General features: G+C 44.1%; 1 protein-coding gene across 9 annotated transcripts in view; it reads right to left on the reverse strand.

Annotated features, from left to right (window-relative positions):
• Positions 1-5,492: 5,492 nt before the first annotated feature.
• Positions 5,493-14,440, reverse strand: part of A1bg (alpha-1-B glycoprotein) — a 149,027-nt gene continuing 140,079 nt past the window's right edge. For 6 of the 9 annotated variants that reach the window (XM_087555527.1, XM_087555530.1, XM_087555529.1 and 3 more), the window contains 8 exons: positions 9,594-9,719; positions 9,483-9,518; positions 9,073-9,381; positions 8,464-8,736; positions 7,975-8,271; positions 7,216-7,512; positions 6,204-6,491; positions 5,495-6,065 (listed from right to left, as the gene is read on the reverse strand). In XM_087555527.1, coding sequence (XP_087411653.1) covers positions 6,058-6,065; positions 6,204-6,491; positions 7,216-7,512; positions 7,975-8,271; positions 8,464-8,736; positions 9,073-9,381; positions 9,483-9,518; positions 9,594-9,627 — 1,542 coding nt within the window. In that variant the 5' untranslated portion in view covers positions 9,628-9,719 and the 3' untranslated portion in view covers positions 5,495-6,057. Of the gene's footprint in view, positions 6,066-6,203; positions 6,492-7,215; positions 7,513-7,974; positions 8,272-8,463; positions 8,737-9,072; positions 9,382-9,482; positions 9,519-9,593; positions 9,720-14,440 lie in introns of those variants that run through there. The other 3 variants (XM_087555532.1, XM_087555533.1, NM_022258.3) reach the window with 2 other exon arrangements.

A 14,440-nucleotide genomic window follows, 5' to 3' on the forward strand; every position in this document is an offset into this window, starting at 1 on the left:
TAGGTTAGATTCTGACTCATTGTTTTCCCTATTCATATTCGGGGTCTCCTGGGATTAACTGAGTTACTTTTTTTTCCAGTTAGAGACAATTAATGTCTAATTATTCACTGGTTGTTATGCTAGAGTTTTTTTTACCTTTAGGAAAATACAATTACTTCCTTTTGTGCTATATTCCTGGAAAACTGCTCATCAATAAAGTGGAATTGTCAACATCCACAAGCAGTCCTGTGATTGATTGCAGTTTTGATTGCTTTTGTGATTTATTTGTTCAACAAATATGCATTGATTGTCTGCTAACACAATATAAGGTATTAGAGCATCCAGATTCTTAGGTTCAGCCAGGCTCTGAGTCTTAGAATAAGAGGAGTATAGAGTCAGGGCAAACCTCCGTCCCCTGGTTGATTTGTTCAAGGGATAGATCATTTTTGTTTGCTTACTTATTCACTCACTGATCCAACATTAATGCACTTGCTGATCACACTGGGGTTTTACACGAAGGTAATAAATAGTTCCGTTGTCACCCTTCATTAAGAAGACTGAAACACAGAGATCATCAGTCACATTTCTGGGAGCAGAGAGCGGAGGTGAGCTTTCTTCTATCCACTGCACTTTGGAGGAACCACACACAGCCTCCATATTGGCAGAATCAACAGCCCATTATAAACACGCCAGAGTGCTGCCACCTGCAATTGTGATCATGGACAAGCGATGGATGGGGACACTTACTGTTTAAGGAGAGAATGTAGGACATTGGCGTCCTAGGAAGATTGTCCCTATACAGTGCTACCATGGTTCAGAACCTCTGCAGAGGGCATTTTCCATTAAAGAAACAAAAACCCCGTCTGTTCTTTAGAGACTGGACAGTGGGAGTTAAGAGCAATGATATACCTTCTCAAAAGACATTCCTTTACCTCCAGGATTTTGTGACCCAAGACACACTTCTCTTTATGTTCTCTTTAAGTTTATGTCAGAATGATTTTTTTCTTTTTGATTTTGTTTTGTTGTTGCAGAGAGGAGATTACAAACCCCCATTTGCAACGTCATGCCCACCTCATAGCAGGGGCCAGAACTTTTGAGATCGATTTGCAAATGGAGCATTCTAGAGTCACATCACACTGATGCTAAGCCAGATCTTGCTTCCAACCTGCCCAGAATGAGGCCTGATAATGTGCCCCATCTCTTGGGGTTACATGCCAAGGTTTCCATCTATGCTGATTGAAATATCTCCCCATGAGAAAGGAGATCCTGGAAGAAGTTATCAGCCCTGCCACTACCCTGCACGGCAAATGTGCTCTCTCACTTCCTTAATCCACATTCATTCCTGGGGTCCTCCTTGTCTCTCATGTGTGTGTCTTGCCACTAGCCGTTTGTAAGGCATGTGTCCCACCCATTAACCATTGAAACTCCCAGCTTCTTTGGGAATGACAGTCAGATTGTGCATGTGCTTTGCTTTAGTTGACTAAAGAAACTGTACATCTCGTCTGTACTTGAACAAAGGTTGCATGAATTCTCCTTGAAGATACATAGAAATGCCCATTTCCTTTAGATTGGACACAGGTTGACGTCAGACACGTCTCCCTTCAAGTCTAGCTCCTGAACCAAGGAGTGTGTGGGGTTATTGGAAAGAGCATCGGTGAGCTGTTCTTCTAGGCACAATAGTGACTCAGTAATGGCTGTGTCATTGAAAAGCTCCAAGTTGGTATGGGTGACAACTCACAAGAGCTACAATTTCTCTTCAGGCCTGGTGCCATTAACCTTTAATTTTCTCTAACCCTAGCACTACCCATGCTGTGGGAACAAGAGAGCAGTGGCTGGAGTCTCCAGTGTGGAGCTGATGACTGTCTTCTGTGGTACCACAGAATATTACTAGGACTGACGAAGTGGTCTTTTGATACTGTCTGGCCTCTGTTCACACCAGCTCTGATTTCAAGCCAGCAGTGATCATGACATGCCTAGAGGATGGAGGATTGCCAGCAATTTTGCTGATGGGAATGCATCTCTGCATCCTTCTAAACCTGCAGTTCAACCCATCGTGTTATATAAGGGAAAACATGTATTTTGGATGATCTTAGGAACCAAGACATCACTCAGCAGCAAAATTCCAGTTATGAAGTACAAGCAAAAATACATTTAGTTTGGGTGTTCCTAAGACCCAAGAGTTTGACATAAACCATGTTCACACGTTGGGTTTTTGCTTTCTCTCTCTCTAAGTATTTTCCTTTATTCTGTAACCTGGTCTATTTCCTCTAATTTTTTATAGTTGACAATGCCCTGCTATGTAGGTAATGAAATAGTGCATTTTATTTCCAATCCAGGCTTTTACTTGGCAAAACACACTGAGTGAAAGGGCTGTGGAGTGGAGCAGCTCAGTGCGCATTGTGTCTTGGCACGAGGGCTTGATTCTAAGTTCCAGGGAAAGAGATAAGACCGATTCCAATCATCGCTCAAGCCCCATAACTTTCTGGTCCTGTCTCTTGGACAGAGTGGGACTTCTTGAGTTGTTATGTCCTTGGGTAGTTGTACTTATAGGTAAAGACAGACTTGGTTAAGAGTTAAATCCTCACCAGCGTTTACTGGCCCTCTTCTCACCTAGGCTAACTTGGCTCTAGAAAGCAGTGATGAAGCTTCTCTCTTCACCAGATGTTGTGGAGGACAAGCTTCTCCTCATCCCTAGTTCCGAAATGGAGCTCTTCTTTGACACACCCAGTCAATTGTTTTCCAGGATTTGGAACAGAATTAATTAGGTTGAGCAAGCACTGGAACTATGCTAAATATTATTAATGATACAAGTAACTGTTACCTTTTTCAGGGGATGGGCGGTTTCTCTGTCCCTTGCTAGATCCTAAAGATGGCCCCTATTTTTCTAATTTTGCCTCTACCAAGCTCTGATCAGTGTACTGGTGATGTGTCCCAAGCGACTCCCTGGTACTGTTGTTGCCAGGATCTCTCCAACCATATGAGGAAGGGTCTCAGCCTCCCGCTCACTCTGTGGCAGAGGAAATGAATGGCACCAGGCCCACTTCCATAACACAGTGAAAAATCTTTCCAGGACATTAATGAAAAAGAAGTTCATGAGAATTCATCTCATGAGGTATCCCAGGAAACAGGATATGTTCTCTCCCACATGTTAACTTAATTTTACCCTTACCACAGCTCCATAAAGTAGATAACTTTGTCCACATTGTAGAGAAGAAAAGTGAAAACCCACAGTTTGTTCCACATTCAAATCAAGGATGCTGGTCATATATCGCACCCATGTTCTCTGTATTCACCATGGCAGACCTGCCTTTATGGTAAGGGTGTCCCATCAGTGTATTTTCCAGCTTTACACTAAGCCCTGCTTCCTCTGCAAACCTTTTCTGTACCTAGGGTTTGGCCTTGTGAATAATAGCACAAAGCTGCCTCTCTTTGTTTCTTCTGTTTTTTTCCATCTTCATAGTCGCATGGGGCACAGTGGCACATCAGTAAAATCTCAGTGATTTGGATGCTGAGGCAGGAGGATGAGGCAGTCCAGATTTTCATCTAGCTGGGGATATGTTATGAGATCCTGTCTCAAGATACAAACAAAAAGTCATCTCTGGGATGCTTTGTGGCTGAATTCACAGGGCAGATGAAAGACAGGCTGAGTTAATGATTTTAAGAGTTGTGCCTTAGGCTGATAGGTACTGGGATGGAAAAACAACTCTGCTGTTGGTTAACTCTGCAATTTGGGAGACGTGTTTAGTGTTTACACGTCTTTAGATTGGAAATGAGGATATTAGGTGAAATGGTTCCTATCGACTAGAATTCATGTTTTCTTCATATTTCCAGCTATGTAAGGAGTCAACAACTCCTAAGAGCCTTTTTTGATCTATTTTGAAGTTTTTAAGTTATTCAAGACAGAGGCTTGGTTGCACAATTAACAAATATATAGCCCAGCAAAGATCAAGAGACAAAACCCAACCACCACTCTGGAAGCCATACCTTCCACTAGGAGCTCCACAGGGTTGCTGGGCTCTGAGTGGACAGGCTCAGGCTACCAGGAGGTAGAACAGAGGTGTAATTGCTCGTATGCCGGGGACTCACAAAATGCAGCCCCTGGTCACTTCAGGTGCTTAGTACTTGGAGTATCCTGTAAGGTACACATTTGCCATCAGGAAGCAGTAACATGGTGACCTCAGGCACATCATTCGGACAGCGTAGACAGAATCATGACCAGCAGGCAATTTACCTGTCCACAGAGCCTGGAGCTTTGGTGGTGGGGGTGGCCCTGGAGGTTTGTGAGGAGTGGTACTCAGTTCGTGCCATTTCCTATGAGGCCCGATGATGAGCTTAGTGTGTCTCCTTTTGCACTGCACACCAGGAATCTCCCTGTTGCCTTGCTCTTTGGGTATCCATTTAATAATATTTATATCTCCTCTAGGTGTGCAACCCCCAGCATCACAAGGGCTATGAATCTCCCAGGCTTTGACCTGTTCTAGTGCTTCTGTGGCTTCCCAGAGAGGTGAAGAGACCTTTGAGGAAATTGCATCTGGCAGAAGCACAGTTTAAAGATCAAAATGGTTGCTGTCATTTAGAATTTCTGTTTTCTCCTTCACATCTTGAGCTACATGAGGAGTCAATAACTCTAAAGAGCCTTATGTGACCTCTTATGTTTTCAGGTGTTCAAAATGGAGGTCGATGCACAAGCTCTGAGAGCTCATTAAAACTCCTTCTCTGCATCTTAGGCTACGTGTGTATCTTATTCTGCAGCCTACAGCACTTAACTAAACTATTCATTCACTCATTCATTCATTCATTCATTCATTCATTCATTATTAGATGTGTATGTGTGAGTGGGGGTGAGTACAAGGTTGTGTCTATGCAAATCAGAGGTTGACTTTTCAGATTTTCTCATCTCATCCTACCATGTTGAAACAGGATGTCTCTTCCTCTGAGGGTCACTGTGTCCTCCAAGTTTCATGGTGTTCTATTTTCCTGTCTCCCCTCCATCTCCCTGTAGGAACAATGGGATTATATATGCATGCCAATTATGTATTGCAGCCTTCTTATTTATTTTATTGTAGATTCTAGGTATCAGCTGACATTGTGATGCTTCTGAGGTAAGAGCTTTCTCACTGAAGAATTTGTCCTGCCCTAGACTGTATATTCTTTAAGAACAGGGACCATGTATTGTTCATCTTTGAGATTGCCAGTAACGAAATTGACCTCTCAATTATTCTGAATGTCTGAATTTTTTGCGAAAAAATAATTGAATTAAATGATATTTCAGATTTGAAGCATGAACCAGTATTCATCCAACTTGGATGGAGCAACATCTAAGTAAGTGGTGAAAGGAGCAAGAAAGGTCCTTGCAGTGTTTGCAAGGAGATGTGGAGTATTTCTGAGTATATTGTGGGGACCAGGACACGCAGGAAGGCAGAATGGTTTACTGGTTCTGCCTCAGGGATCAACTCTTCAGATCTCAGTCTCAGGCTCCATGAGGCCTGAAGGGAACAAAATATCTGTTCAGCTCTGAAGATATTTTGCTGTTTTATTTTTTTACAGTTGAGTTACTTCAGACAATGAATTGATTGAGACAATCTCTGATGCCATCCATCATAGCATATTTGTAAAAATTGAAAACACAGCCAGAACTCTTAATGTGGTGTTTTCTAACTTACTGATAGGTCAGGGACAAACCCTTCCAAGCTGAGAGGTGGGGTTAGAGCTTTAAGCTTTATTTATACAAGTGCTGGAAGGGGAAGAAGTAAGTTTGGGGAGCTATGAGACAGCCAGACACAGGTCAACAAGAAAAAGGGATCTTGAGAGATGTGGGCAAAGACCAGGCTTTTACCCTCATGTCCTTAAGATTGAACCCTGAGCTTCTTCTTTTTACAGACCCAGGATCCCAGACCTGGAAGAACATCCTCCTCCATCTGCAGGTACCTTAGACCCACAAATGAAAGACATGTTTTAAACAACAATTTACTTGACCTTTATTAAGTCCTGAGAAAATGAAGTCATCTTACACGAAGAATGTGTATTATGTCTGTCTTCAACCCTTTCCAAGGGCACTTTCCTGTGTCTGCAGCGATGTTAGCTACCTAGACATAGAAGGGATACATTGGTTCAGCAAACTGCCACAGAGCCTTTCCATACTGGCCCCGATTAAGCAATTAGCCAGTGTACAGCTCTGGAAATATTAAGAGCCACAACCCAAACACAGCTCAGGAGAGCCTTACCTTCTACTACAACTTCCACAGGGTCACTGATCCCTGATTCAAATGTGAAGGGTGACAGGGCAGTATAGCGGCAGCTGTAGTTGCCTGTATGTTGGGGACCGACGAAGGACAGCTTCAGAAAAGCTGAGGTGCTTGTTGTTGAAGCCATCCAGAAGGGTGTTTTAAAGCCCTCACGTACCAGCTCCATGCTGACCCTGGGCACATGGCCATGGCATTGAAAGATGGCTTCATGGCCCAGAGGAACCTTGCCTTTCCACAGAGCTTCCAGCCTTGGCTTGGGTGCTGGCCCTGTGAGGGATGATGGTAATGAGGTTGTAGCATCTTCTGCCAGAGGGGTCCCTATGTCAGGTCTGCTCTAGGTACTTCTTTTATGCCATCCACTCTGAGTTCTGCAGCTCCCTCTCCTGCTTAAGTGCTGCTATAGTAACATCTAGGTATTTGACACCCAGAGTCACAAGGGCCATGAGATCTTTCAGGTCCTGGCCTGTCTCATGGGGTGTTTCATAGGGTACCCAAAGTTTTGAACCTGTGAAGAGTTCTTTCAGAAAAGTGCTTGGGGCAGAAGCACAGTTCAAATGTCTGAGGTAGGCTGAAACCAAAGGTGGGCTGAAACTTTTGCACGGTCTCTTTCTGGAATGACTTCTGATCCAGTAACCTCAGGAACTCTACAGTTCTATAACATTATGTATCAACTCAAAAGCAGTCAGTGGGATGAGTGGCTCTGAGATACATGCATCATCAGGAAACTGAGGCTGGGGAATGTGCATAGGAACACAGACAAAAAACCCTTTTGATCTTAATACCATTGAACATCATTGTACCAGCTACCTTCCAGCTCAGAGTATGCGAAACAAGCCAGATTTCCATGTTTCACACCTGAGGGAGATCTCTTCAAGGTTCTCAAAGCCTAACACTTCATTAAGGTATAACTGGGAGATCACAGCACATGAACCCTGGTTTCTAAGTGAGTAACGCTCTGTTCCTTCCACCGTCATTGTCCTTCTCAGCTCACCATTTATCCGCAGCTCTAAGGGCTCACTGGAAGCAGATCCTGAGAAGGGTGGTGCTTGTTCCATGTAGATACAACTGTAGTTGCCAGAGTCGATTGTTGAGATATTGTGCAGCTCAAAGACAGCTTCGGTCCCAGACGAATTCAGCATCTGCACCACAACTAAATCTGGTTTGCCCTGGCGTTGCAGGCCAAAGCGCAGGCCAGCCTTGTGTGCAGTACATCGAAGCTGCACTGTTGAACCAGGCTCCAGGTTGTGACTTGATGGCTCTGCAGTGAGTACCGGGGCTGGTAGTTTCTCTGTGAAAGATCAAACACATTGTTCCAGCCTGAAGACCTGGCAAGGGCCCTGTTCATGGCCTAACCTGTGCTTCAGCTAAGCACTCCGCTTAAAGTGACCTCGCTACTCCCTCTCTTGCCTGCTTCTGAAGAGCACCAAAAGACAACATTGCTTAACACTGTGCCATCCCCTCAACATCCCAGCCCTGCCAGGCTGTTGGCAGTCAACAAGCCCACCTCATCCCTGTTAGGCTACACTGAGAGGTAGAGACCCACTAATGTCTGGGCCAGACTTTTTTGGTGACTGAATTCTTTCCAAGGTTCAAGGTTGCTGTATTAATTGTCCTATTTAAAGCTTGGGAAACTGAGGCTAAATGTGTCATATATGTTCATATTTGGAGGTTCTATTTTGGCATCCCCATTCTGTTCTTCAGACCACCATCTTTGCCTCTCAACAACAGTTCACCCTCTTAGGAGGCTCACCGTCACTCCACATCAGCTCTACGGGCTTGCTGTCCTCCGACCAAACATGCATGTATTTGTGCATACGGTAGCGGCAGGTAAAAGGACTTTGGTTATCCAGTTCCTTCAAGTTCACATAGTATATGGTAGCATCTCTGGTGGGGCTGAACCCTTGAATATTCAGCACCCTCTCTCCTTGTCTGAGTTGGAATTCGGCTGCATTCCGAGGAGCTTTGCAAGCAAGCGTCTCATGTGTCTTCTGGGGGTAGATCGTTAGGTAACTTCCCATTAAACACAGACTGGGTGGAAGCTGTGTGGCTGCAAGACAGGGAAGTGCACTGAGTGAGGCATTCGGGACACATTGGTTTGTAGGGTCTCGCTGAGAACTTCAGTCTGTTAAGTCCCCAAACCTCTGACCTTCAGTGATAGCTCAGGAGAACCTGACTTATCTTTGGACAGTATGTGTCAGGTTTGACTCCAAGGTTTTCAGTGTTGGGATTCAACACTCACCAGACATCTTGATGGTCACAATAGCACTGGGCTCAGAGGGTTTGCCTCCTGCATGGGTTAGGTAGCTGCAGCTGTAGTTACCAGGCTTGTAGATTAGAAAGCCAGCCGTTCCCTTGTGCTGGACATCAGGTTTCTGGGTACCATCCACCCCTTCCTTCCTCAGCAGGTAGGTTACACCTCGCATGGCAACCCGGCACATGATGTAGACAGGCAGGCCACCAGGTGTGATCCAGGAGACTGGATCAGCGTGAGCTGAGGGTGGAGGCAAGGGCTCTGTGGATGGGGGAGGGAACATTGGTGAGTGTTTTAGTCTTACTGTGGGAGACTCTGAGAGCATGGACTTCAGGTTCAGAAACTAGAAAGGAGTCAGGGCCAGCAATGAGAAGGAGGAATGGATAGAGTAAGAGAAAGGGTTCATAATACTATTCTGGGCCAGGTGGATCCCAAGAACTCTATGGAAATTACTATTCACAAGCCTCTGGGGACGTCATAAATGTCTCCACTTGACAGAGGACTGATTTAAGGCTAAGAGATAGCAAGTCATGTGGATGGAAGCTTCTCCATTTACTTCCCTGCACTGTCTCCTGACCCCATTATCACCCTGCTTACCTTTCCCTGTCACCTCCAAAGCATTGCTTAGCATTGTCCACTTGCTCAGCGCTGGCAGTTGAATGTCAACAGGGGGTTCCACGCCACATCGGCAGCGGTAGACGCCACTGTTGTTACTTGTAATGGCCCCCAGGGAAAAGCGATATGACAACACCGGTGTCTCCAGTCGGACTTGACTCAGGAACCACCCATTCATGATCAGCTCGAAGACCTTGGTAGGCAAATCAACTGCACAGACCAGTGTGAGGTTTGCCCAGGGTTCCAGCAAGGATTGAGGCTCTGCCCGTAGTTCAGGTTCACTGCCAGAATCTGGGTGGCAAAGAAGCCAGGGTTAGCTTGCTTGCTTTTAGAAATACAGGGTTCCCCATAACCCATAGGCCATGGTTCCTAGGCCTTATTTCTGAACTTACCAAGCCAAAGAGCATTTCCTGGGCCCAGAGTGAAACCTGTAGAGACAGAGTGTGTGAGTTTCCATTCATGCCACACCTGCCCCAGAGGATCTAGGTCTTAGGACATCTCACCCCAGAGAAGTAGTACAGTAGTCAACAGAGACATGGTGGGTCTTCAGTCCAGCAGGAGTGTCTGTGGGGAGCATCTGCAGCGGCAAATTAATCTGAGGCACTGACCTTGTACTTTGTTTGCCCTTCCTGGAAGGTAGGGGCAGAGAGACAACTACTTGGCATGCGGACAGTGAGGATTCAGCAATAATGCTAATCAATAATAATGTGTAATTATATCCTGTCCTGAGAAGAGGCAGGTGTGAGCATGCACCAGAGCTGAGATGCAGCTCTCAGTGGGTGTACTCAGTCGCTGACCCGTGGGGCCACTCTCACCCAAAGAATGAACTCTCCTTTATTACTTTGGAAGGTTCCAGAAAGGTTGGCTGTTCTTGCTGCTCTGTAGACTTCACCACGAGGCAGGGTGGAGTAAGCACTTGGGAAGAGACTCATGTGAGGCCTAATGCTTGTCAGTGGACACTTAGGGTTCTCTAGCAAAGCCTCCTCCATAAGGAACTGTCAGTATTTTCTCCGAACTGGTTGACTTTCTATTTCCATGTGTCCTCAACTGAAAGGACAATGGCAAGAAGACTGGCTTTGCCACTCTAAGACGCTGAGGCCTTCATGGGTACCTGCTGAGGTCTTAATTCTGCAGTCCCTGCTCCTTCCAGAAATTTCTTATAAAATCAGTATTCTTCTTTCAAGTGACGATATTTAAGAGAAAGCTGAATCTCAGCCTTGGCTTGACTCACACCCATCACAGCGGGATTTTTGAAGCAGGGCTTATTTTCCCTGATGTTTGAACCTGGTGCCTCAGATCACAACCTAAGCCTCTGCAGTTTTAGATGATTTCATATTTTCTGAACATTTTTGTCCTTTTTGTTATCTTAAAGCTATTCATTTCTTCCTGTCTGGTTTCTAATATCTCTCCTCAGATTCTCTTGTTCCTTCTCTAGAGCTTTCAAGTAGGAAACACACCATACTGTTATTAATATATGTCCTTATCTCATGAGGACCCTAACATGTCCTAAAATATACACATAAGAACAATCAAAATTGCAGTGAAAGAAAGTAATGAACAGTTTTCTGCATAGTGTCTCTGTTTTTCTCTCTATTTTATTTAGAGAACCTGCTATGTAAAGGTACCAGATTAAGGTACTGATAAACACACATCAGTATAAATTTTCTATCACAGCATGCAATTTTCTCTCAGTTTTGCCTTCTACATCACAGTTTTTGCAATCATTACATGAGAAACAAGTTGAAACTTTTTAATGAAATTAATTTACTTTCCCTGTTTCTGGTTCAGCAGCAAAATTTATCTTGATGAAGAGGTGGCAGTAAAATTGCAAAGGTAAGTGATTTGGGGTTTTTGTTAAGTGCACAAGCATATGCCAGGGAATTCCACCCAGAAGGAAGGGTGAATCAGAAATTTTCTTCCCATCAATATCGTTCTAAGAGGTCCTTCGCTTGTTTTTCCCTTTGATGGAAGTGCACGTGGCTCAAATTAGAACAGACTGATGCCTCTTCCGTTTCCCTTCACAAAACTTTGAAGAAAGAGATACTCAGTGAGCCCAGGGGCCATGACTAATTGTATATAGGCACACACAATGGGACCAGTACCCACCGCTGTCCTTACCTCCCTGAAGGTGCTGTATCAAATTACCACACACCTGGAAGCTTAAAACAGCAGAAAGGTATTCCTCAGAGTTCTACAGGTCCAATATGTAAAATCAAAAGGTTTGGAAGGTCCTGGTTTGTCCTTGCCTGTCTTTAGGACTTCGGAGGTGTTGGGAATCCTTGGCCATGCTTACCTTGCTCGCACAACACTTTGGTGTCTGAGCCTATTCTCGGTATCTCTTTTTCTTCTCTGTGGCCAAATTTCTCTCTCCCTCTGAACACACCAGTACCTGGATTAGGTTCCATTTGAGCCCACTGTTGAAGACATCTATAGTGACACTATTTCTCCACAGTCACAGCTATGAGGATTACAAGTAGGACACATGGAGAGCCCAGTTCAGGCCACGGGAGATGTCTAGGGGAATGAGGAAGCTGAAGTTGGTCAGCAGACAAGAATGAACCTGATGCCAAGGGTCTCTTGGGTCACAGATGATAGAATAAGTTTCTGAAATTTCTATAAGCACCTTAGGATGGTTTTTCTCTGAATGTGAGAAATTGTCAGCAAAGAATGTCTTCGGTTGGTGCACTGGAGAGAGTAAGACACTTCTTACTAACTGTAATTCTGAAGGGCACTCCAGCTTCTTTTAAAAGCACCATATCCAATACTAAGAATGCAGAGACAGGTGGATCTCTGTGGCTTGGAGGGCAGGCATTGAGTGTTTCAAGTCACCCATCCAGAACTAAAAAAAATCCTAATATTTTTTGTCTCTGTGTGCAAGAAGGAGGACTTTGATCCAACTCTGAAATTTGATATTTTAATCTATCCCTGTAATTTGGATTTGATCACCCCAGCGCCCCTCCCAGTACCTTCCGGCTATCAAGCAACACATTTTTTTCATGTTTTCTCTTTTTCCATCACAAATGATAAACAGATAAACAATTATTTCCTGAGTCTTGCTTATATTCCAATAGTTCTCTTAAGTATTTATTAATAACTAAAGCAGGGACGTTGGATGAACTATCCATCTTTTAAAGCATTTATTTGCAGTCACTTACGTTAGCCTGCCAAAGGTCCTTTGGAAGAGATACTATTAATCTACCCCTTATTCAGTAAAATGAATCACTAATAAAAGGAACCAAATGTGGTTCTTCTGGATCCCTAAGTTTCAGTCTCTACATACCCAGTCAGAGGTTCAGTGCTCTAGCTTCTAATGGAAGTCACTTGGGGGGTGCAAAAAACCCAGTATATTGACAAGAGAAGCAGTGCTCATTCCAAATATTCAGTTTATTATCTATACTATGGCCCCTATATCAGAAGACACAGTTGTCTACAATACCTAAGATCTTATTCCCCGTGTTCCCTCAAGACCTTCCCATAGAAAACTTTCCAGGTCACAGTATATATGACTGTCCTCATTATCACATCATGATCCTACTTAACCAGGTGTGTTCTGGTTTCTCTCGTTTTCTCCTTGCTTTCTAGGTTTGACCTTCAAACACTTTTCAGAATTTATTTACAACTCAATTGTTTTCCTCTCACTTAAACCACATAATCATAAATGAAGTGGAATCTTCCTTTGAGCTACATTTGTCAAGATCAAGCACCTGAGCATGCTCGCAGGCAGGTCCATGCTTTGGCAGGTTAACTTTCATACCCTGTGCTATCTGAGGAATGAGTTGATGACATCATCTGTAAAGCAAACCTAAGAGGGAAGTCTGTGGCTAAAAAATAACAGCCACTTCCAACTTCCGTGATGGTTAAGAGCTGGTTCCTTTTGATGTTCCTGAGTTCTGCCTCCTGTCTTATCACCCCTTTTTTACAGTCTACATCCTGAACTCAAATTCCTGTTACATGTATGTGAGGGAGTTCTGATACCCTGCCTCAAACTTCTGATGTCCTTTTAAAGGTCAGTGCATGAGAGTTCTCTAGGTCACAGCCCTCCCTTCTCACCGTCTCTTACTTGCCATTTTTGTTTCCATTTCCTAAAGTACATCATCATGAGAATGTTTATAATGCCAATTTAAGAAATATTGGTAGGGTTTGGGAATCACATTGCTTTTGCTCTAGATTCAGAATCCTTTTAACCATTACCCCTTTCCTCCTAGATTATGGTTTGAAGCGTCTCTTTCTGGATTAGCCCAAGGTTCTTCCTAAATTTATTAGTCACTTATGTATCCTGACTGTTGATTTATTAGCACTGGGAATCAATAGTAGGGATCAGACCATGCTAAGAATGCCTTCTGCTACTGAGACAGATCCCCTGCCCAGGTAAGCCTGGAATTTGCTCTCTTTCTGCTTCACCCTCCCAAGGACCTGGAATCCAGATTGTGTCATAAGATCTGGCTATACTCACTTTTAGAAAGGCAGATACCTAAAGAAAAATGCTTATGTTCCCCTACCATAAGTCCCTTTATGTCAACTCTTCTAGGTAGAAGCAGAAGGTGATAAAAATGCATTATTTTCTAGTGTCTAGAACAAACTGTCGAGGCCCCAGAACTTTTTTTATTATTGTCCTATTTCAGGCAAAGCATAAGCATGATTACAATGAGGTGTACATTTTCTTCGTGTTCCTCGACATTAGGGCAATACTGAGCCAGGTGACTGTCCTCGGGCTAAGCTCTGTCCAAACACCAAACACTGATAACAGATAAGAAGGGAGCACAAAAGTCCTGCCAGAAAAATTCAGGAGAAATTTGCACACATAGCTTTGGCAACTGTTTGGAACAGCTGCCACTAAGCTGACACTTGCCACCCACCCCAACAATCGTTGGCATCAGCCTTTCTGTGATGCTATTCCTCCTTCTCCAAATGAAGGAGCTTCTCCTTTTAAAAATGTGTTCATTTTGCTGGAAGAGTCTGACTCCTATATTACCATGGTCCTGATTCAGCAGGTTTTAAGATCAACAGCTAAGAGCTCACTGAAAATGGGGTCATGGGAGGCTATCTCAGGCTAACTCACCTTACTGTGGGTTATGAGGGGAGTCAGGTTCCCTCCACTCTGCCCAAAACATACTTTCTATTTTTATGTGTGTGGTCCATTAAAATGGCTTAGTCAACCCCAAGCTTTATTCAAACAAACCAAGATGCTGTTTTCTGTACTTTCCCACTGTATAAGTTCTCAAAGCTACCATTAAAAACATGATAGCCCGGGAAGTCCCACACCCGAGGATCCTGGCCCGCAGCAGCTCTCTGCTCCCAAACCCCGTGGGAGAGAGACCTCACCGCCTGATCAGGTGGGCACTCCTGAGGC

This window comes from Rattus norvegicus, chromosome 7 (genome assembly GCF_021556685.1).
Source record: "Rattus norvegicus strain SHRSP/BbbUtx chromosome 7, alternate assembly SHRSP_T2T, whole genome shotgun sequence".
Taxonomy (NCBI): Eukaryota; Metazoa; Chordata; class Mammalia; order Rodentia; family Muridae; genus Rattus; species Rattus norvegicus.